At 40.4% G+C, this 23,071-nt stretch overlaps 1 protein-coding gene across 6 annotated transcripts in view; it reads right to left on the bottom strand.

Moving 5' to 3' along the window:
• pik3r1 (phosphoinositide-3-kinase, regulatory subunit 1 (alpha)) overlaps nt 1-22,389 on the bottom strand; it is a 56,872-nt gene extending 34,483 nt beyond the window's left edge. For 2 of the 6 annotated variants that reach the window (XM_021602193.3, XM_021602191.3), the window contains exons 1-3: nt 22,005-22,298; nt 17,313-17,506; nt 15,510-16,177 (exon numbers count right to left, since the gene is read on the bottom strand). In XM_021602193.3, coding sequence (XP_021457868.1) covers nt 15,510-15,840 — 331 coding nt within the window. In that variant the 5' untranslated portion in view covers nt 15,841-16,177; nt 17,313-17,506; nt 22,005-22,298. Of the gene's footprint in view, nt 1-15,509; nt 16,178-17,312; nt 17,507-22,004 lie in introns of all 6 variants that reach the window. The other 4 variants (XM_090234255.1, XM_021602192.3, XM_090234257.1 and 1 more) reach the window with 2 other exon arrangements.
• Between the last annotated feature and the right edge of the window lie 682 nt (nt 22,390-23,071).

Here is a 23,071-nt window from a genome sequence, read left to right on the forward strand (position 1 = left end):
ATACAACTTTCTAAAATACTGCTGTGCGTAACAAGCGTCACAGCAACTCCTCTGATAGTCAAGGCGGGAATGGAGTTCGTTACGCGTGCATTTACAAACAAGGAATGGTGGTCCAACCCAAAACCATTACATACTGGCGTTTACCTCAGCTCATTGGCTATCTACCCAGCTAGATTTCAAGAAGATCAGTGGTCAGTGGGCAGAAATACAGTCAATCAACGAAGCTTTGCTAAAATTATTGGTGCGCAAGGTAGTCATTGCTCGTTGTCTTCAAATCAGTTCACTTCGGTCAATACTCCCCGCAAAAATGGCGTTTGGCTGTGTTGCAAACATCCAGGGGAATGCACTGAAACCAACCATGACTAGATAAACAATGGTTTACCGTGTGTAATTACGTCGAATGCCCCGTAAAAAATTGATAGAGATAGAATTCACGGCACAAACGGGTTACAAAATGTTTCGATTTAGGCTATAAAAATGGATTTTATCAAAGAAAACGGCACTTCATTTGATCACTGGGACCCTCAGGAAGAAAAATAAGAGCAAGATATCAGAATGTAAGTCATAATTTTACCTTCAGATGTGAATGTGTAAAAACTGTCATGGCGGAAAATGTTTTTGTTGTTGATTGCTCTTCTCAAACAAAAGCATGGTATTTGTTCTCTGTAATAGCTATTTTAAATCGGAAAACGTAGTTTCATTAGCAAGATGCTAATCTTTTGAAGGATGTAAGACACTTGCATTTTCAAGAATGTTTAATGTTACGACGTTGTATTTTTAGTTGTCACTCTGAAATTTCCCCTGATGTTGATCCCTGTACGGGGATCGCAGCCTAGTAATTAGTAGCCTACAGCAAAGTGTGTTTAAATCATTTCTAACTTGTTAACAATTTCTGCTAGTTAGTTTTTGCTACCATGTGGGTTTTAGCTTGCTTGAGAGCCTGCTAACTGAGGAGTGTTAATTCACCTATTTCCATACATATTTCATTTTAAAACATTCATTTTACAAAGGAGTTGTTTAATATAACTGCTTAACCATCTATACATGGAAATGTATTTAAGGTTTTTTACTCATTTTTTTCTAATCTCTACAGGAAAATGCCACGGGCACTATCTGATGTGTGGAGACATTTCACTGCAGCTAAAGTAGAAGGAAAAGTTGTGTAATTATGTAAATACCATGCCAAATCATGATGAATCAGACACCTTATCGATATCAATAGCGCATGGTTCTCCTGGAATCATAAGTAGTCAGAGGAACGTAGTCAGAGAAATGCTGATGAATGTCTTGCTTGAGCTGTGTATGCAACTGGTTCAACTCTGATGCTCACATGCAATGTGTATTTGAAGAGATTTCTGAATGTTCTTCGCACAGCATACACCCCTCCAACCAGACATGCTTTATCTACTCATTTGCTGGATGCAGAGTTCAACAGAGTTCAAGTGAAGGTCAAGCAAATCATAGAGAAAGCAGACCGCTAGAGGAACCTGTGTGCTAGACAGGTTAATTGACCACAAACTTGTTCAATGGACCATAAACAATTAATGAACATGCACCTGTGGAACGGTCGTTAAGAAACTAACAGCTTACAGCAGGTAGGCAATTAAGGTCACAGTTATGAAAACTTAGGATGCAAAAGAGGCCTTTCTACTGACTGAAAAACAGCAAAAGAAAGATGCCCAGGGTCCCTGCTCATCTGCGTGAACGTGCCTTAGGCATGCTGCAAGGAAGCATGAGGACTGCAGATGTGGCCAGGGCAATAAATTGCAATGTCCGTGCTGTGAGACGCCTAAGACAGCGCTACAGGGAGACAGGACGGACAGCTGATTGTCCTCGGAGCGGCAGACCACGTGTAACAACACCTGCACAGGATCGGTACATCCGATCATCAGACCTGGGGGACAGGTACAGTATGGCAACAACAACTGCCCGAGTTACACCAGGAACGCACAATCCCTCCATCAGTGCTCCGCCTGTCCGCAATAGGCTGAGAGAGGCTGGACTGAGGGCTTGTAGGCCTGTTGTAAGGCAGGTCCTCACCAGACATCACAAGCAACAATGGGCACAAACCCACTGTTGCTGGACCAGACAGGACTGTCAAAAAGTGCTCTTCACTGACGAGTCGCAGTTTTGTCTCACCAGGGGTGATGGTCGGATTCATTCGAAGGAATGAGCGTTACACCGAGGCCTGTACTCTGGAGCAGGATCGATTTGGAAGTGGAGGGTCCATCATGGTCTGGGGCGGTATGTCACAGCATCAGACTCCCTGCAATGGCAACAAGCTCAATCTCAATGCTGTGCGTTACAGGAAAGACATCCTCCTCCCTCATGTGGTACCCTTCCTGCAGGCTCATCCTGACCCTCCAGCATGACAATGCCACCAGCCATACTGCTCGTTCTGTGCATGATTTCCTGCGAGACAGGAATGTCAGTGGCCTGCCATGGCCAGCGAAGAGCCCGGATCTCAATCCCATTGAGCACGTCTGGGACCTGTTGGATCGGAAGGTGAGGGCTAGGGCCATTCCCCCCAGAAATGCCTTGGTGGAAGAGTGGGGTAACATCTCATAGCAAGATCTGGCAAATCTGGTGCAGTCCATGAGGAGATGCATTGCAGTACTTAATGCAGCTGGTGGCCACACCAGATACCGACTGATTTTGACCCCCCTTTGTTCAGGGACACATTATTCAATTTCTATTAGTCACATGTCCCCCTCTCTCGCTCTCCCGCTGTCTAATCCTGCTCGCAGACATGCTTCGCCTCCAGTAATAAGATTTGCCAATTCAGACTCCAGTCTCTGGAGGCGATCAAGTAATGAAACTCACATGTGCACGCTCTCATGCACACAGGCCCATAAAAACAGGCCTTTTACTGGAATGCTGCCAGGCCGAGAGCAGTTTGGTGGGGGTTTTAAAAAGATAAATCAAATTACAATGTGGATAGGTTTGATTGTTGCCCTCAAATTAAGTTCTGTGTGGTTTGTGCTTTGGTGTGATCAGCTCTAATTTGATGGCCTGATATGCACTTAGCACATATGGGGAAATCCCAAAGAGTGTAAAGTCTAGATGCAGAATAATTATATAAAACCCTATAGGTGTGACTTTCACATTCTTTTCGACTTTAATACTTGTCATTATACTGGTCTACTACAAGAGTTGCATAAACCAACATATAGGCTACATTTAGAATAAACAAAATACCACATTTTCAAAATTAAAACGGGGGCATCAAATGTGTAAATTAGTCAACTACAGCAGCACAGATGTCCCAACAGTGTGTGAAACAGTCGCCATTCAGTTTCCTTTCACCGTGCATCCATTTGTCCTGCCGGCATTGTGCCCCAAGTTAATGCAATCAGCACTTAGTACAATTCTACTGATTCATCACAACGCCACAAATCAGTGCAGTCTGTGTGCCCCCCCTCCACCAAAGGAGCGCCATTACCACTACACTATACCACAGCTGCCTTCAGCTCTATTGAGTTCCCACCACATCAGAGTAAACCGTTCCAGCAGGCACATTGTAACTACCTGAATTGTGAGTTAGTTGGGTCTTTGACTTTAGAGGGGGTATGGCCATCTATCGTACGCTCCATATAATAAAGGCATATTTGAACATGGAGCAACCCACCTGCCTACCACCCCAACCACTCCATGCCTGGTTTTTAAAAAAGTGTGCATTCTTTGTAGAACGAGGCAACAATTCTCCTTCAGAAAAACAGCTCAATACAGCAATGCTCTTTGCCAGAGCACTAATTTGGCCACGAAAATAAGATTTCTACATTATCTAAATCGCCAGCTATGCAGGCAGAGTGTACTTATTCACTCTCCTCATTCTCTCCCTCTTCTGCCTGAGCTTCTCTTTGGTACAGCTACAGATGGGGCTAACTTTATTACTGTTTTACTCTTAGCGGCTAGATGCAAAACCACCTTCCCTCTCCTACATGCTAACTATTCTCTCTACTTTAATACTGTACAGGCGTCGTTATCTCAGAGTAAAGCATCCTCCTCTCATTCTCTTGCGCTTTCCCTTTTTGTCTGCGTCACAAACTGTCACTTTAGCCTCCTGCACTACTACATGTTGCAAACTGTCTGTCCACATCGTGCACATTCACATGTATAAAAACACAACCAACTACACAGTTCCAAAACAGCTACCACAGCATCCTAGCTAAGAAAAGGCATGAGTTTGCACTTAGAAATAGGCTGATAAAATGCAGTTTTAGAGAAAAGATAAAGTGACTTACATCTGATAAGCATGCATGTCAAAAAAAGGTGTTTGGAAATAAATTCACGGTAACCGAGTGATTCTGAGACTCCGATTTTTCACTTGAAAGTGTCAAAAAAACAAAACAATGATTGCAAAGTTAAATAAAAAATGTCTACTGAATATTTAGCAAAAACACATTTGAACAGTGCAGATGCAAAGTTTGTTAAAATAATGACGGCACAAACAGCACTGTTGCTAGTATTAACATTAGAATTAAATCAATGGATTAGGTTAGTTTCCATGAAACAGCTGCCTGTGTTAGCACTGTAAAAAAAACGCTACTGCCACCTTCTGGTTTGGAGTATATTAACAAGGCTGAGTGGCTTCCCACTTCCAAGGTGTCTGCTGTGTGAACACAAGAGATTGACTGCCGACAATATCTATTCAGAGGTGCTTAGTACTTTGACAATCCTACCGGTGTCTCTGAGCATTTAGGTTACCTCCATTCCCTTTAAGTTGAACGTGAGAGGGAAATTGTCTCCAAAGAATGACAAACTTCTAGGCCTACTGCGGTAAGAATCCGGGACAATAACGGCATCAAATATTTGCTTGAGCAAGACGGAGCACGTAGCCTATGTGCCTTGTAGGGACTTGTTGGGGAACAATCAGTTTGTCAGAATTTACTTCAGTTTCTCAGAATGTTCTTCGAAATGGTTGTTGAGACTGATAAAAGCCAACCAATATCCAATTTTAGGATCCTATACCAATTTTAAAAGTGGAAATATTTACAGAAAACCAATATATCTGCTAATATTTGTATTATAGCTAAAAAAAAAATGTTTTAAGTGCTTTAAGTCAGAAAGCCGATTTCTTACATTTGAGGAAAGAACATTAACTTAAGCACCACATAACACTTTGGAGTACGAGAAAGGGATGATTTTTAATAGAAGAAAACAGTTTAACAACAAATTCTTACGAACGAACAATGGTCTACCCTGGCAAAACCCGGCCAATTGTACACCACAATATGTTACTCTAGTGAAAGGAGAATAAAGTGCACGGATTCCAGCAAAAAATGTGCATAGGCACTGAAGCCTAAGCTCAACGATGTGACACATTTTCACTATTCACTATTTAGTAGTGATGCACCGATATTACATTTTTGGCCGATACCGATATCTGATATTTTCCTTGCCAAATAAAACCCGATATCGATACTGATAACCAATATTTAAAATGTTAACGACCTTAAGCATTCTAGTACAGTTAAATAGTTAACACTCACACACAGACGCAGCGGTCTAAGGCACTGCATCTCTGTGCAAGAGGCGTCATTACAGCCCCTTGTTCAAATCCAGGCAGTATCACATCCGGACGTCCCATAGGGAGGCGCACAATTGGCCCAGGGTCGTCCGGATTTGGCCGTCATCGTAAATAAGAATTTGTTCTTAACTGACTTGCCTAGCTTACACACACACACACAAAAGTTATTTTGTTGGTATTTATGCATGTCCCCACTATCAGTAAAACAATCAAAACCTATTTCTTTCACTTACTTGCTGTGCTGTTTCATTGTGCAGTCGTTTCATTCTCAACCAGGATTTATCATACTACGGAACGCCGTTTGAGTCTTTGCTTGTCAAATAACACACTATTTGACGTGTCAAATAAGCTTGTTGACCAATCAGGACCTGAATATGACTGCACATCACATAATTTAACAAACTCACATTTTTTACGTAGTTATTACACATTGCTTACACCATCAACCGTATTTCATATGTCACAACGATTCATCGATACGTATACTATGATGCTGGTAAAGTTGTCTCGCGCACCTACAGTGCTGGTCATAAAAAAGCTAGCTAGCTCATGGATGCAAACAATTTTATTCCCTAAAAACATAGCAAAATGACAATCTGTTTCAGTAGCTATATAGTTAGTTAGCTAACTATATAGCTAGGTGTCATCTAAAATAACCCTAATTTATAAAACAGTTATTTGATTTGATGGTGGTCGGACCCATCTATGTGAAGCTAGACACAATAAGGATTAGCCACAATAGTGGACTTTGCGGTTAGACTTCAATATAAAAGTATGTCATTGACAGTGATGCAAATGACTACAAATAGTAGAATTATGCCATAATTGAATAGATCATGCTAAATGAGCTTGGAATGTTATAGAACATCAACAAAAGACAATTTGTTAATTTGACAAAAATCTGTTGAAATCACACTGGATGTATTATACTTTAGAATTGCAGTGGGGGCATAATTATTTCACTGTGCAGCCTTACCAATGGATTGTTGATCAATGACATTTGGCATCAGTCTACTCAGTGACACCCACAGAACATTAGCGTCGTAGCTCTTATTGCAGGACTATGAAACAGCTGTGAATTGAGCCACATTTATTGTCAACCTATGTGTATTGAACACTATTCCAAAGGAAAAATAATATTGCGTGGATATTTTGTAATATTTTGGAGTATTCTGGGAAAAAAATATCTTGGTATTGAGTAGACTGATACCCCATTTCATTGATCCCCAATCCTTAGGTAAAGCTGTACAGTGCAATATGATTGTCAACACACAAAATAGGCTGATTGTGTGAAATCACCTCCCCTGTCACAGTCCCGCGATAAGAGCTACAACGCTAATATTTGCATAAACTCTTCACAGTTGTGTTCTGTGGGTGTCACCGAGTAGACTGATACACCATTCCATTGACTCACATTCCAACCTTGTTTGACATTATCTACTCTAAATATGGCATGATTCCCCCAATTGTAACCTTCTGCATCACTTTCAAAGAAGTAATTTTATTTTTAAGGCAACCCGCAAATTCCACTATTGTGCCAAATTCTTATTGTGGCGAGCTTCACAACACATAACCCGGTCCGGTCGAGCCTCACTAGCCAGATGAAACTAGCTGGCTGCATATAACGATAGCTTTATCGGCAACAGGGTTAACCTCTCTAGGGTATGTGGCACGCTAGCGTCTCACCTGGCCAACATCCAGTGAGGTTGCAGAGCGCAAATTACAGAAATGCTCATTATAAAAATTCACAAAACAAAACATATTTTACATAGGTTTAAAGATTAACTTCTTGTTAAACCAACCACAGTGTCATATTTATAAAATACTTTTCGGCGAAAGCATACCTAGCCCAGAACATACCTAGCACAGAACATAGCCCAGTTGACAAATTATTACAAACAGTAACCAGCCAAGCAGAAGCGTTACAAAACTCAGAAATAGAGATAAAATTAATCCCTTACCTTTGATGATCTTCATATGGTGGCAATCAGAAGACATTAATTTACTCAATAAATGTTCCTTTTGTTCGATGAAGTCTCTTTATATCCAAAAACCTCCGTTTTGTTAGCGCGTTTTCTTCAGTAAACCACAGGCTCAAACTCAGTCAAAACAATCAAACAAAAAAATCTAAATTGCATCCGTAAAGTTCATAGAAACATGTCAAATGTTTATATTCAATCCTCAGGTTGTTTTTTTAGCCTAAATGATCTATAATAATATTTCAACCGGACAATAAAGTCATCAATATAAAAAGGTAAACAAGAAATGCACATGCGCCTGAAAAAACAACAACTCTGCGTCACGTTAGGGTCCACTCGTTCAGACTGGTCTTACTCCCTCACTTATAAGAATACAAGCCTGAAACAATTTCTAAAGACTGTTGACATCTAGTGGAAGGCAATAGGAACTGTTAATGGAGTCCTAAGTCAATGGATACTGTAATGGCATTGAATAGAAAACTACAAAACCAAAAAAAAAAAAAACTTCCTGAATGGATTTTTCTCAGGTTTTCGCCTGCTAAATCAGTTCTGTTATACTCACAGACACTATTTTAACAGTTTTGGAAACTTTAGAGTGTTTTCTATCCAAATCTACCAGTTATATGCATATATCTTCTGGGCCTGAGTAGCAGGCCGTTTAATTTGGGCATGCTTTTCATCCAAAATTCCGAATGCTGCCCCCTACCCTAGAGAGGTTTAGCAGCTGGCGAGCAATTTATTTTCATGAACTGAAGTTCAATTTCAATAGGCGAACAACAATACTCACAAGGATTCCCAAATCATTGCAAAGAAAGTTCAGTTTCTACTGGTCATTGTTTTCAGGCTGGTTGTATTGGTGCTAGCTAGGTACCAAGCTAACGCTAGCTACCCCAGAAGTTGCGGTCAAACAAATAATGGTTTATTACCAACGTGGGATTGTAAACACATCATTCGTGGCCCGTGTTTGCAGACTTTTTTGTACAGCTTTGACAGTGCTACTGATAGTAGTGGTGGCGCTTTCTTTGCACATGCAAATTCAGAACACACATTCTATAATAGAACTGTTATTTAAAGTGTCAAATTAAAAGCTAATTTGACGTGAATCTTTTTTGACACGCGAAGCTAATAGCAGTGACGCTATTACTGTGTAACTCCAGTAGGGCAACATGTGTACCAGTGCTCGACCAGTTGGCGAAAGCCAACAACACCAACGACAGAACAGTTGATTGTCAAGGGCAATGAATTCCATTATCTTGGCGTTAATGGATTTCGTCTTTGAGTCGTCTTGCTGAAAAGTTCTTACTCTTTCAAATGACTGCTCGACTTGTTGACTGCTTGATCCACACAGCAGACATTGTGGGCTAGGTTAGGAATGCTGTGTTGCACGTGAAGCGTAACATTTTACATCATGTACCTACGTTATATAGGCTTTGACATCGGTTTTGTACATCGTTGTTAAACTAGACATCGGGCCGGTACCGATGTTGGCATTTTTAGCTAATATCGTCCGATTACAATATGTTCACCGATATATAGTGCATCCCTAGTATTTAGCTACGTTATCATCAACAGTAGCCACTAACTTCTGGTAGTTGAAAGGAAAAACATCACAAAATTCGCTGCCGGTTGCCCCAAGCATTGCCTCAATGAACAGTCCTTGCAATTCTGGATCCTTGGGAAGTCCCTACCCCATTGAAGTTGAAATTTAAAATGCTTATGGTAAGGGTCAAGGTTCAGGTTAGGTAAGGGTAGCGGTTATGTCCCAAGGATCCCGAATAGCACTAGCCCCTCAGTGAATGGCGTCAAGTACTCTCACACAGGCTGGATGGCGAAACGTGTATTTGGACCAGTCCCTGACAAATGACAACCCATACATCAAAATGTAACTATGAAGCGCTACCTTGTAACCTTCTACATTTTTTTTTGTGCGTCTCTGAAGACAAAGCTTGGGGAATACCCATCAAAAAAACAAATATAAATCACGCCAGGTTTAGCGGGCTTCACGTAAAGGGCTGTAACGTTAGCGTTACCATAGAGTTGAATGTTCTTAGCACTTAACACATTACATTTGAGCATAGCATCCATGATTTGTCACAACGACCATCTATGACACTTCATAACAGTATATGGTCAGTGTGCATTTTTTGCACTTTATTTAGCTCTCTACTCTGAACTCACCATAAAATCATTAACAGTTAGTTCACAGTAGTTCACTCTCCTCTCCGACTGGTGTAGTTGTGTTGAATTAGTGTCCAGTCTTGCTGTAGCACGCCAAGGCAAGATGGGTTTATAGCCATATAAAGAGTGCCCTATTCAGGACAAATAATGAAATGCAAAAATAAAGTAAAATTCTATGAAGAACTGCTTCCCATCCTTCGCATTTTCTTTCAGTCCTTTTCGGTGGATTAAATGTTGAGATACAAATACATCTGTAAAAGGATCATTTCAGCTGATAATGTCGGTCAACCGATAAATCTTTTTGGGCTCTACTTTACACTACACTAGTTTGACGACACACACCCCATAACACATTTTTGCAGTGTAAAGAGGCGGATGTAGATTAAAATCTCTTATTTCTGAAATGTCCACACATATGTGAGTCGTTTCATTAAATCAAGTGTTCAGCATTATGTACATGAGAAGCTCCTTTGTAGTTTGAATAGTTTTTCCTATTTTGTTTGTCTATATACACTATGGTATTTATGGTGTGCTAATAGCTGCATACACATGAAGCAGAAATGAGGCTTTGGCCACACCGTCTGCAATAAAGCACAAAACAGATGTTCTTTTTTTTACCTATAGGCAAGCTATCAACCATCGCACAAAATTCAAACGTTGTCCATGGGAGGCAATTGGAATGTGAGAGATTTCACAATTGAATTGCGGTTAGAATATGTTATGGTATCAATGGCGATCCAATTGAATGATGACAGTAGTCAGCACTATTGTCAGCTGGTCCCCACCACTAGGCTGGTGGTGACAAAGAAAACTCAGACAAGTATAGCTGGTTATAAAACAGAGGGACATTCTAGTGTGCCGTTTTGTCACATAATAAACAACCTCAGCTGCATAAAATGGCCTCAACACCAGGATCACATCAAACACAATTTAAAATGTTCTACAAGGGAGGAGTTAGTAGGAAGATTTTCTGGTTCGAGCCTGCCAGACAAAATAAGTGAATGGAAGTTGTGAACTGAAAATGACGCTTGCTTCTTCTCAGTGGTTTTCAGGCCCAGAGTGAAGGTCCTCTTTTCAAGGCTGGCTGGCTGGCTACATGACTCAGTCGAGAGGCCTAGGAAAGGAGCAGCAGCATGCTGGTGTTTTAAAAAGACTGGGAGCTGGAATGAACCGGAATTCTTCTCCAAGCCCGGCCCAGCCCTCTTTCGCTCTTTCCCTCTATCCACATCTGCTGCTCTGAAGTAAACCCCTGTGGCTCAGTGAGAGCAGAGGCCCGTTTCCAAGCCTACGCTCTCCTCCCTCCCACCCTCCCAGCAGGGACCGACTCCAAGAACATTATCAAAACACAAAAAAAAAAAAAGAGGGTGAGAGGAAAAAAAGCTGAAGCACTGGAGGAAATGAAGAAAGAGGGGGATCTGCCAGATCCCTCAGTGGCAGGCAATAAATCACACTCTGAAGCAACAAGACTCGAACCAGCCCAGAGCCCTCCTCAGCCCCTTAGCCTCCCCAGGCCTTAGTCTCCACACTTCCCAGCCCCTCTCCTTTCTCGCCAGCCAGTCTGCAGCCCTGATCACTCAGCTCACCAATGCCGTTCCCCAGCGCCTTCCCTCCCACACCTCTCCCTCCCAGCATCAAGCACTCTCTCCCCCTTCCCGTGACACAGAGACCTTTCTTTTCCTGGTGCTACATTCACACTTGCTCTGGGCTCAGCGCTGCCACTCAACCACAGTCATGCCCATTCACCACATGCCCCCTTCACATATGGCTCCTCGCTCACCCTGTAAGCCCCAGCTAAAGAATTTCACAATAGCACCACAAAGGACAGGAAATGGAAATCAGGCCACCAGAGCCTGTTGTATAGGTGAGCTGACAGATCTACGCAATGTCAGAGAGCCTGAATATACGTCACAGCATCTTTAAAGATGCATGTCTTTCTACTTAAAGTCTTGTAGCCTCAAGTGGGCATATAGAATTGTGTCGGTGTTGCCTGAAACAGCCCGGGTTGTTTCGGTTTAACTTTTTTTTTTTTTTTTAACATGACACAAAAAAATGACATTTCAAAGGTGTCAAACATGAGACAGAAAAATGACATTTCAAAGGTGTCAAACATGAGACAGAAAAATGACATTTCAAAGGTGTGATATGCAATCGCGTTGACTTGAGGCTTTTCCACAACACGAAGATGGCTCTCGTCATCTTTTGTTAGCGGAATATCAACAAAAAAACTGATTACAGAAGGTCAGAATGGCAGATTTTCTTAGCCAGACCAAAATAATCTCCCCAAAAATATACCCAATGCAAACAGATAGGCTTCCAGTTCAGATCTGGCCCATTTATTTCACATGGATTAGTCAGTAGAAAATAGCATGACGGTAAAAAAATATATATTGTGCCTAAAGCAACATTTTAAAAAATTATCGATGCTGGCCAGGAGGAGTTTCAAAGAGGAGTGGTCCAGCAGTCCAACCACTGGGCTGGTACCAGGTACTGCACAGCATCACAATGCACTGGACCGGAGCGAAGCCCCATTGTCCTCCAGCCCTGGTTAGCATTCAGTGGGGCTATGTGAGCACTGTCACTTGTTATCAAAGATGTCATTGTAGTCCCACCATGCGAGTCCCCTTTCTCAGCTAGTGTTTGACGCTGGGACCGAAACAAAAAGGAAAAAATGTCAACTGACTTGCTTGGGCTTAATGTAAAGAAATAAACTGTCAAGGAAATGGCTCACTTGCAAACATTGGCGCGTAGGCTACACCAATCTGACGTTTAGTAAACATTGTAGTAAACCGTTTAGCAATCATCACTTCCTAACAAATCATCATTGGAAACCTCACAAGATGCAATCGTTCCATTCAGCGTGACCAAAAAGCATACAGCCAGGTAAGCAACATAAAATAAAAAAAAAAGCAAAATATAAATTTACCCATTCTCTATGATGAAAGAAGAGGGACAAAAACCACAACATGATTGTGACAATCGTGTGGACCCTTAATTATGTAAATGTTAGGTTCTCTGCAATTACTGCGGCTTGAAAACACCTCTGCTTTTTTCCAACTCCAAGGCAACAGGTTTCCACAGGCCCTAATTGAAGGATGGATACGTAGAGATCTGTGACGCGCATCTGCTAACCAGGTTAGCAATAAACTGGGCAGTAGTTCGAATGTCCAATCATCTAAGAAGATGTCATGACGTTGGCCTGGGGTAGGTTTATGACAGTCATAAATACCTCTTCCCCCCTTTTTCCTCCCTCTACCCTACTGATGATACATTTGCAAAATCCTTGGTTAACAGAGATTCTGGGAACATCAGAAGGTGGGGGGGAAATGAACTATATTCTGGTAATCCGACAAATTGAACATATGCGGTGGTACTTAATGAATATGATGTCAGTTCGGTTGTCATCTGAGACATTCTCAATGATAAGATGACAAACTCTACAGTGGAAAGTCTAAACATCAGAGTTATCGGATTCACATGGAATTGTTGTTCAATTTAAATGTTTGAATATTAAATTATTCGTGATGGGATGAAATGTGATTTTAGCTTCCAAAATGTGAGATTTGGGTTTTCATGAGGTAGGGCTCTGCTCAATCAGTGGCCCGCCCCTGTGAAGGGACTTGGGCTATAAAACTTTTCAAACACGCCCTCCTCTCCCTTCCTATATAAAGCCTTGACGACAATATAACCTCCTGTTCCGAGGACGACGGTCCGATGTAAGAATGGTTCAGATAATAACTACAGAACAAAGCCAACTTTGAACTCTTATTCACTACAGAAGTGATACCTCCTAGCCGTTGAGTTAGCAACAGCCGATGCAAACGAGGGTTAGGAAGGAACAGACAGAGTATCTCGTCTACCACACAACAACGTTACTACAACGTATCCAATTTACCAGCAGAGACATCCTTCAAAGGATTAGGTTGGGCAAAACGGCCTTTCATCTACCACCAACCTACCAAAGCGCAGCTCAGAGTAAATATTTATTGCATTTTCCTTTTCAAAACGGGCGGTAATTTAGAATGCAGAAGATACTGTATTTACGATAGCACAGCTTCGCCCTTTGTTCCTCAGTCTTCCCGCTCTTTCACTCAAACCGGGCCCCTTTTCTTTTGTGTAACCAGCTGTCATATGTGTTCCGCCCGTTAGGGACGTTTTCCTTTATGACGTAATTTGTAATCAAGTTATGATTTAAATATGTGTGTGTAATTCTGTGTGATTAGTTAGGTATTTTGTAAATAAATAATTAAACCCAATTTTGAATTGCTTATTCAACTTGTTATCCAGGGTTCGTGCAGATAACCAAGAATTTACAACTTTCAGATGACGTTTAATATTGACTGCTATTAATGTAAAATATTACTAGGTCTTTAAGAGTTTATTCGGAAGATAACAGTTCAATAAATATTATTTTGTGGTGCCAGACTCTCTAGTTAATTACATTTACATGATTAGCTCAATCCTGTAATATTAATTACGGAGAAATTATTTTATAGAATAGCATGTCATATCACTTAATCCGGCATAGCCAAAGACACGACAAAGAGATAGGAGAATACTAGACAAGAGAGAGAATTGGCTAATACTTTGTAGATAGCCAAATAAATTGCTTCAGCAAATGCATCCAACACAACATAAAGATAACATAAATCAGGCAATGTTTGCTTTGGTCACTTACATAGATGTTTTTGGGGATCTATTTGATGTAGGGAGAGAACAAACCTAATAAAAGGTTAGACATTGGAATCCATAACTTTTTTATCTTAAATGATTTCAATATGAGGCATCTACAATCGTGTGTCCTAGCTACAACACAACCATGTGCAACACAATACTACCCTGGAGCAGAGAGTGTAAATGGAACCATGAGTGAGCCCAATGGGTTGAATTACTGTGGTTTGACCAAATGGCTTCCACACACAGATTCTCAAATGGTGAAGGAACTAAGTTTGAAATGTCACAAATACAGTAATGCACAAGGTCCATCCAACACAGATGGGAAGTTCTGTGAATAAAATGCAATGTTATAACATCAGGGTAGAGTCTTTCAAGTGCTTTCAAAAAGAAGCATACCACTGAGGGACGATTGAAATGTAAGGGGTAGGGTATTTGCAAAGTAGCCGACCATCTGGATTTGCTTTGTGGGTTTAAAAGTATTTTCGATTAAATCCAACAAAGGAGTTTGTAAGGGCTATCTAAAACTCAGTGGTAATGTTAACAAGAGGTTAGTCTATGTGAAGGATGAACCATTCCAACACCTCTACAGCAAGGTTACATGTCAGCTTGGCTGCCTGCAAACCTATCGTGGATTAGCCTTTGGTTGGGCATTTTGTTTCAGCAACTGATTGTTAAAAGTTTGGCTTAATTGCGTAGGGGCCTATTCAATCAAAACCTTCAATGGGGTTCTTAGGGCATGTAAAAACAAAAAAAGAAAAAAGAGCTGGGATGATAACCGAAAATCGACAGACCAAATAAATACGTTTCTAATATGTTTTTATTAAATTGAACAATTGATAGATAAAACTACTACTACTACTTTGAATGTTGTAAGGTAAAACATAAAAAAATACTATGGTGAACATTAATGTACCAATTTATCGTTAGTGATAATTCAGTAAATTTATCATAATATGGATTTGTGTCTATATCACCCAGCTCAACATTTTACCCATGCAGTGTGAAATGTTTGAATTGTTTCTGTTGAGTTTTTTTGTTTACAATGTGAACAGTGATTTGTACAGTACAAAACAAAACTGCATCCCAATACCATGTCCCAGAAACCTTGTATTGGGGTTCAGTTGAAGATCAGACTGTTTATCACTCACCTAGTTCATCACCAGAGTCAGCCTTGGAGGAGCCCGGGGCCACTGGTAAGGGTCTGGGGGGTCTCGGCTTGGGAGTGGGAGGAGAGATCCTCTTCTTCCCAATGAACTCAACATATGTCCCTGGAAAGTCTCCCTTTTCCTGAGTGGTTTCGTTAAAGCCAGGCAGCCAGCCAATGTCCTCTGGCCTTTCCTCCAGGCCGTCACTGTACCCTAGGGCCACCAGGGTCCCTTTGGTCACTGTTAAGATGTCCCCCACATGGAGGTCAATGTCCTCCTCTCGCTCCTTCTTGTAATCATAAAGTGCCCTGTACTGATATCCTTCTGCGGCCATCGTAGAGACTTTTCGCAGGTGTTTTTGGTTGTTGTTGGTATATATATATTATTTTAAATGAACACTGCTGTGAATAACTTGATCGGACAGGTTAGAGTTCCACCAATTAGTTACTCCTCAGGTTTTCCAAGAATATAATAATGGAGCAAACAAAAAAAGCTAAACACAACACTTAATGAACATTCTAGCCCTCAATAGTTCTTTGGGTGATTGTGTTTTAACTTGTCTTCAGGTCATTCTCAAGCTTGGTTATCCACTGCACCCCTGTGGTGCCTCCGACAGTGTTTCCATAAGTATTTGGCCCCTGCAGCAGTGGCCTTGAAAAGGTACAACCGATCTGCAATACAGAACAGAAGAAGCCATTTGCAACACATTGCGTAAGACTTATGATCACATACATGTAGCCATCACTGATTTTAAAGTGTACAAGGTACCAGCGAAATTGGGACAGTTCTAAATTGGTGGGGGGGGGGGGGTGAGGCAAACACGATTGGAGAGAGTTGAAAGTCCGTGTTGCCCAGCAACAGCCCCAAAACATCACTGCTCTAGAGGAGATCTGCATGGAGGAATGGGCCAAAATACCATCAACAGTGTGTGAAAACCTTATGACCTCTGTCACTGCCAACAAAGGGTATATAACAAAGTATTGAGAAACTTTTGTTATTGACCAAATACTTATTTTCCACCATAATTTGCAAATAAATTCATTAAAAATCCTACAGTGTTTTTCTGGATTTTCTTTTCTCATTTTGTCTGTCATAGTTGAAGTGTACCTATGATGAAAATTACAGGCCTCTCATCTTTTTAAGTGGGAGAACTTGCACAATTGGTGGCTGACTAAATACTTTTTGCCCCACTGTATATTGAGCACAGGGGAGGGTAATGCATTTTTTTCCACTGGTTTACATACACCATTTTGTAGGTTTTACTATCCATTTTCTCCATCTTAGCCCAACTTCCTAATCTCCTTGCATGCACCTCCCCTATCAAGGTACTTCCCTTAGGCACTACGCTTTTCCGCGCGCTTACTATACCACAGGTCAAAATAGTCCAATCCAACTGTCTATCCTGCCCTCTATCGACCATTCATAGTGACAATAGCGGTAGGTGGATCGTTTGTCCCGATCTGTAATAGGCTAACTTGCAGGCCGGTTGGACAGAATACCAAATTCTCTAAAATTAAGTTGTAGGCGGCTTATGATAGAAAAAGGAACATAAAAATTCTCTGCCAACAGATCTGGTGGACATTCCTGCAGTCTGCACGCCAATTGCATACTCCCACAAAACGTAACACATCTGTGGAATTGTGTTGTGTGACAAAACTGCACATTTTAGAAATGTACATGACACAAGTTTAATTAAATGTAAAAGCTTGCGGTACACTGTGCTCCTTTGACATTTCAGAGATATGCTTGTTTATTGCAATATAAAGAAAGCGTATACTAAAATCTCAAAATCAACATCTGCCTTACCTTTATATATTTTTATGTCCTCCAGATTTGAGAAGATAACTAGCTCAACGTTGAGCCTGTCAGTTTGCCTTAATTCTCGCACAACACCCAGACAAGCTGACAAAAATATATATTTTCATCCCCTCTTCTTACGGCCTCCAACGATTTAGTCGCCCTAATCTTGGCAATCCTACAAGGGTAAAAACTCCAATAACCTTTGGACAGATGATAGAGACATGAGGTTAGGACCATTGCTTTTCTTAGAAAAGTATCTACACAAGTAACATATTTTACTATTAGTCAAAAGATGCAGTTTTGATTGGATACCCTACATATTGTGGCTTTTTCACTAGTGCCAATGAGTAGTTCTGCTGAATAAACCCAAAACTCAAACAAGCAGTTGTTGAAAAGCACAAATTAAAACCTTTTTAGGTTAACATAATTTATGAGATGGAATGCTAACATAGATAAATAAAAAATGCATTCATATATATTTGCTTATGCTGTTCATCCATGTTGAATGCCAATGAAATACTGTAGTGTTTAATGCAGTGGTTCCCAAACTGTTGAAATAGTAGACTGCACAAGGTGCAATTTCAAAATTGGGTAATGCATCAGCAGTTTTGCTTGTCATGTCAGTCATTGCAGAACTTAGAGAGCTAATTATTACTAATGTTAGTCCCCACTACAACAACAAAATACTTAAACACGTAATATTGTCCTTGAAAGATTTCAAATTGAAATACTCTAGAATTCCATTCATTCCTATGGAGGACTGGTTTGTGCAACATTTGCCCATTACTCATTTCCAAATTCTTCAAGCTCTGTCAAATTTGTTGATCATTCCTAGACTACCATTTTCAGGTCTTCTCATAGAATGTCAAGTAAATTTAAGTCAAAACTGTAACGCGACCACTAGGGCACATTCACGGTCTTCTTGGTTAGCAACTCCAGTGTAGATTTGGCCTTCTTTTAGGTTACTGTCCCGCTGAAAGGTGAATTCATCTCATCTCCCAGTGCCTGATGGAGAGCAGACAACCAGGTTTGACTCTTTATTTATTTAACTAGGTAAGTCAGTTAAAACCTGTTGCGACTCTAGGGGCAGGATTTTCATTTTTGGAGAAAAAAAAACATTCCTGTTTTAAATGGGATATTTTGTCAGGACAAGATGCTAGAATATGCATATAATTGACAGCTTTTGGATATAAAACACTAACGTTTCCAAAACTGTAAAGATATTGTCTGTGAGTATAACAGAACTGATGTTGCAGGCGAAAGCCTGAGAAAAATCCAATCCAGAAGTGCCCCATATTTTGAAAGCGCTGCATTCCAATGAGTCCCTATTGAGCTGGGAATGTGCTATCAACCGGATTACGCTTTCTACGTATTCCCCAAGATGTCTACAGCATTGTGACGTAGTTTTACGCATTTATGTTGAAGAATAGCCGTAGGCGGCTAATAGAAGAATAGCCGTAGGCCCACATTACGTAAGTGGTCACCTGATGGCTCCCAGGGTGACTCTCGAGGGAAATACAGAGGTAGCCATTACTCCAATCGGTCCTACTGAAAAACAAATTCCCGTGAACGGGACCGTTGTCATCATCTGACACTAATTAGCATAACGCAACGGACATAAATCTTCCTATAAAATAATCCTATTCATGAAAATCACAAGTTAAATATTTTGGAACACAGCTTAGCCTTTTGTTAATCACCCTGTCATCTCAGATTTTCAAAATATGCTTTACAGCCAAAGCTAGACAAGCATTTGTGTAAGTTTATCGATAGCCTAGCATGGCATTATGCCTTGCTAGCAGCAGGCAACCTTGTCACGAAAATCAGAAATCAAATTAAATCGTTTACCTTTGATGAACTTCAGATGTTTTCACTCACAAGACTCCCAGGTAGATAGCCAAAGTAGATTTTTTCCCAAATGATTATTTTTGTAGGTGAAATAGCTCTGTTTGTTCTTCACGTTTGGCTGAGAAATCGACCGGAAATTGCGGTCATGACAACACCGAAAAATATTCAAAATTAGCTCCATAATATCGACAGAAACATGGCAAACATTGTTTAAAATCAATCCTCAAGGTGTTTTTCAAATATCTATTCGATAATATATCCACCGGGACAATTGGTTTCTCAGTAGAAGCGATTGGAATAATGGCTACCTCTGTACTTTATGCAAGATTTTCTCTCCGGGAGCGTCATGTGACCACTTGCGCAATGTAGCCCCCTACGGGTATTCTTCAACATCAATGCGTAAAACTACGTCACAATGCTGTAGACACCCTGGGGAATGCGTAGAAAGCGTAAGCTGGTTCATAGCACATTCACAGCTCAATAGGGACTCATTGGCACGCAGTGCTTTCAAAACCTGGGGCACTTCCTGATTGGACTTTTCTCAGGCTTTCGCCTGCAACATCAGTTCTGTTATACTCACAGACAATATCTTTAGTTTTGGAAACTATAATGTTTTCTATCCAAAGCTGTCAATTATATGCATCTTGTCCTGACAAAATATCCCGTTTAAAACGGGAACTTTTTTTTTCCAAAAATGAAAATACTGCCCCTAGAGTCGCAACAGGTTAAGAATGATGGAGGCCATGGTGTTCTTGAGGACCTTCAATGCTGCAGACATTTTTTGGTACTCTTCCCCAGATCTGTGCCTCAACACAATCCTGTCTCAGAGCTGTACGGACAATTCCGTCAACCTCATGGCTTGGTTTTTGCTCTGTAATGCACTGTCAACTGTTGGACCTTACATAGACAGGTATGTGCCTTTCCAAATCATGTCCAATCAATTGAATTTACCACAGGTGGACTCCAATAAAGTTGTAGAAACAATTTCAAGTCTCAAAGCAAAAGGGTCTGAATATTTATATAAATAAGGTATCTGTTAATTGATATACATTTGCAAACATGTCTAAACTTTTTTGTTTGTAATTAAAGGGTATTGTGTGTAGATTGAAGAAAATATATTTAAATACATTTTAGAATAAGGCTGTAACGTAATGTGGAAAAAGGGAAGTGGTTTGAATACTTTCCAAATGCACTGTATGTGTGTTTGTGTTGTGTCGTTAATCGTGTGTGTCTATGCAGGTTATATGAATGTGTGTGGGTTGCCTGTGCATAGCTCGATTCCGTTTCTTTTTTTATACTGAAAAACCCCAGTCCTTAACGACAACATGATGCAGCCACCACTATGCTTGAAAATATGGAGAGTGGTACTCAATAATGTGTTGTATTTGCCCAAAACATAACACTTTGTATTCAGGACAAAAAGCCACATTTTTTTGCAGTATAACTACAGTTGTTGACCCATCCTCAGTTCTCTCCCATCACAGTCTTTCAACTCTAACCGTTTCAAAGCCACCATTGGCCTCATGAGGTTTTCTTCCTCTCCGGCAACTGAGTTAGGAATGACGCCTGTATCTTAGTTGTGACTGGGTGTATTGATACACCATCCAAAGTGTAATTAATAACTCCACCATGCTCAAAGGGATAAACAACATCTGCTTCTTTTATTTTTTACCCATCTACCAATAGGTGCCCTTTGTGAGGCATTGGAAAACCTCCCTGGTCTTTGTGGTTGAATCTGTGTTGGAAATTCTGCCTGACCGAGGGACCTTACAGATAATTTGTATGTTGGGGTACAGAGATGAGGTTGTCATTCAAAAATCATGTTTAACACTTGCACACTGAGTGAGTTCAGTGTTAAATATAAAATAAAAAAAATATTCATTTGTAAAAAAAAATAATTCAAAGAACATAATTCCACTGACATTATGGGATATTGTGTGTCTAGGCTAGTGACAAATCTAAATTTAATCCATTTGAAATTCAGGCTGTAACACTACAACATTTGGAAATAGTCAAGTGGTGTGAATACTTTCTGAAGGCACTGTATATCAGTGCTTTCAACTTGTTTGGCTGATCCCTCCTTGTGACCCTGTTGGATTCATGTCAAACCGTGTCACAGGAGTGATCAGCCAATTGTGAAAAATGTACTACTTCAATTTGCCCATGCTGTCAGGCGCTATAATGACACAGCTACAAAGATGAGTCCTCAATCCATCTCTATAGTATACAGTAACCTCTCATCTTCTAGAATGAGAATATGTTTGTTAATGTTTTGTGTCTTCTCACTTTTGTTTATTTCACTTGCTTTGGTCATGTAAACATAAAGTCCCTCTGAATTGAATAGCTACAGTGGGTAACTAACGTCAACTAGTGGCTTGGTAGTTTACCAGAGAAAATTGGCTTTAGGTTGAACTCAAATTACGCCTGAAATGTTGACAGCTAGTTAATTGGTAACTAAATTAACATTTACTAGGCTGAAAAGCTTTCACCCAAGTCTAACTTTGTCATGCTTGATAATGACTTTAACGTTTGGCATGAATAACAACATTTAATTGAATTATCAACATACTGAGGACGATCAATCGAAGTCCAGCAGTGCAGTGGTCGGCTTATCCCGGTCGTCGCGAGCAAGGGTAACAAATTCCGTTGTAATCAAACGTGTACTACTTTATTTAATAAGCAATATGTCGTTATATGGCATGACAATACATTCAGATGTCTTTAACTACAAGTAAAGATATGAGATAGAATTAAATGCCACGTTAGCATACTGGCTAACTAGCTACTGTGCTAACGTGTTAGCCTAGCTAACTAGCTACTGTACATACATACTAAAAGCTCACAACTCACTTGCATGAAGGGGGCCCAGGTTGAATAGAATGAATCCTCCTCCCTTTCCGTGTGGACACACTTTTCCACTCCGATACCAAACACACGTTAGCCACACAAAGACAACGCCAAAAGCCTCTGAGAGTAGCTATAACGTTTTCGAACAAATTAGTCCAGGACTTAAAAAGTGGGTTTTAATCTTATTTGCTACGCTCGTACTCTGTCAACAGACAGGACGACTCCGCTCGAGCGAATGCATTGGTTTAAGTTTCAACGAGGGGCATGGCAGTGGACTGGCGGGGTCACTCGTTCACTGGCACGTCAATCCAAATACGTCATCATAAGAGCAGCTATACCCTGCCCTCTCCGGGTAGCATGTCAAGAGCTTGGAGTGTGATTGGTTATTGAGAGTACACTCGAGCAGCACACGCATGAAACGCACATAAAATTATTACGTAACTTCCACATGCGAGCAGGTTACATTTTCTGCTATCGTGTAGCCTATAGGCCCATGACACTATAGAAACAAATGAATAAAAATAGCTGGTAATGTCAGGTTATTTGGCTTTATGAGTTTTAAAAGCTTACAAAGAGGATTCGTTTTCACATAGGCTGTTTTTACACATGCAACCCAATTCTGACCTATTTTCCACTAATTGGTATTTTGACCATTCATACCAGATCTTTTCACATCAGATCTTTTCAGAGCTGATCTGATTGATCAAATTAGTGGAAAAAAATATCAGAATTGGGCTGCCTGTGTAAATACAGCTCTAGAGGCTATTTAATTGATTCCAGACACAGAAGAGGACAAGCTACATTATGGTAGGAAAACCACTCCCATTGTAGCCGAAGCATAGGAGTGCCAAAAAGGTCTATGGAAACTAAGTTTCAGAACTCTGTGCAGTGCTGTGAAGTACATGTTAGGACTTTACAATTTGCATATTTACCACACACACACATATATATATATATATATATATATATATATATATATATTTATGAATTTATTTATCTAAATCCTATTGAGATCAAATATATTTTACTTCGGAGACCTGTCCCAAGAAGAACTATCAACATGCAAACTA

The sequence above is a fragment of the Oncorhynchus mykiss genome, chromosome 5 (assembly GCF_057628025.1).
Source record: "Oncorhynchus mykiss isolate SJ-2025 chromosome 5, ASM5762802v1, whole genome shotgun sequence".
Classification (NCBI taxonomy): domain Eukaryota; kingdom Metazoa; phylum Chordata; class Actinopteri; order Salmoniformes; family Salmonidae; genus Oncorhynchus; species Oncorhynchus mykiss.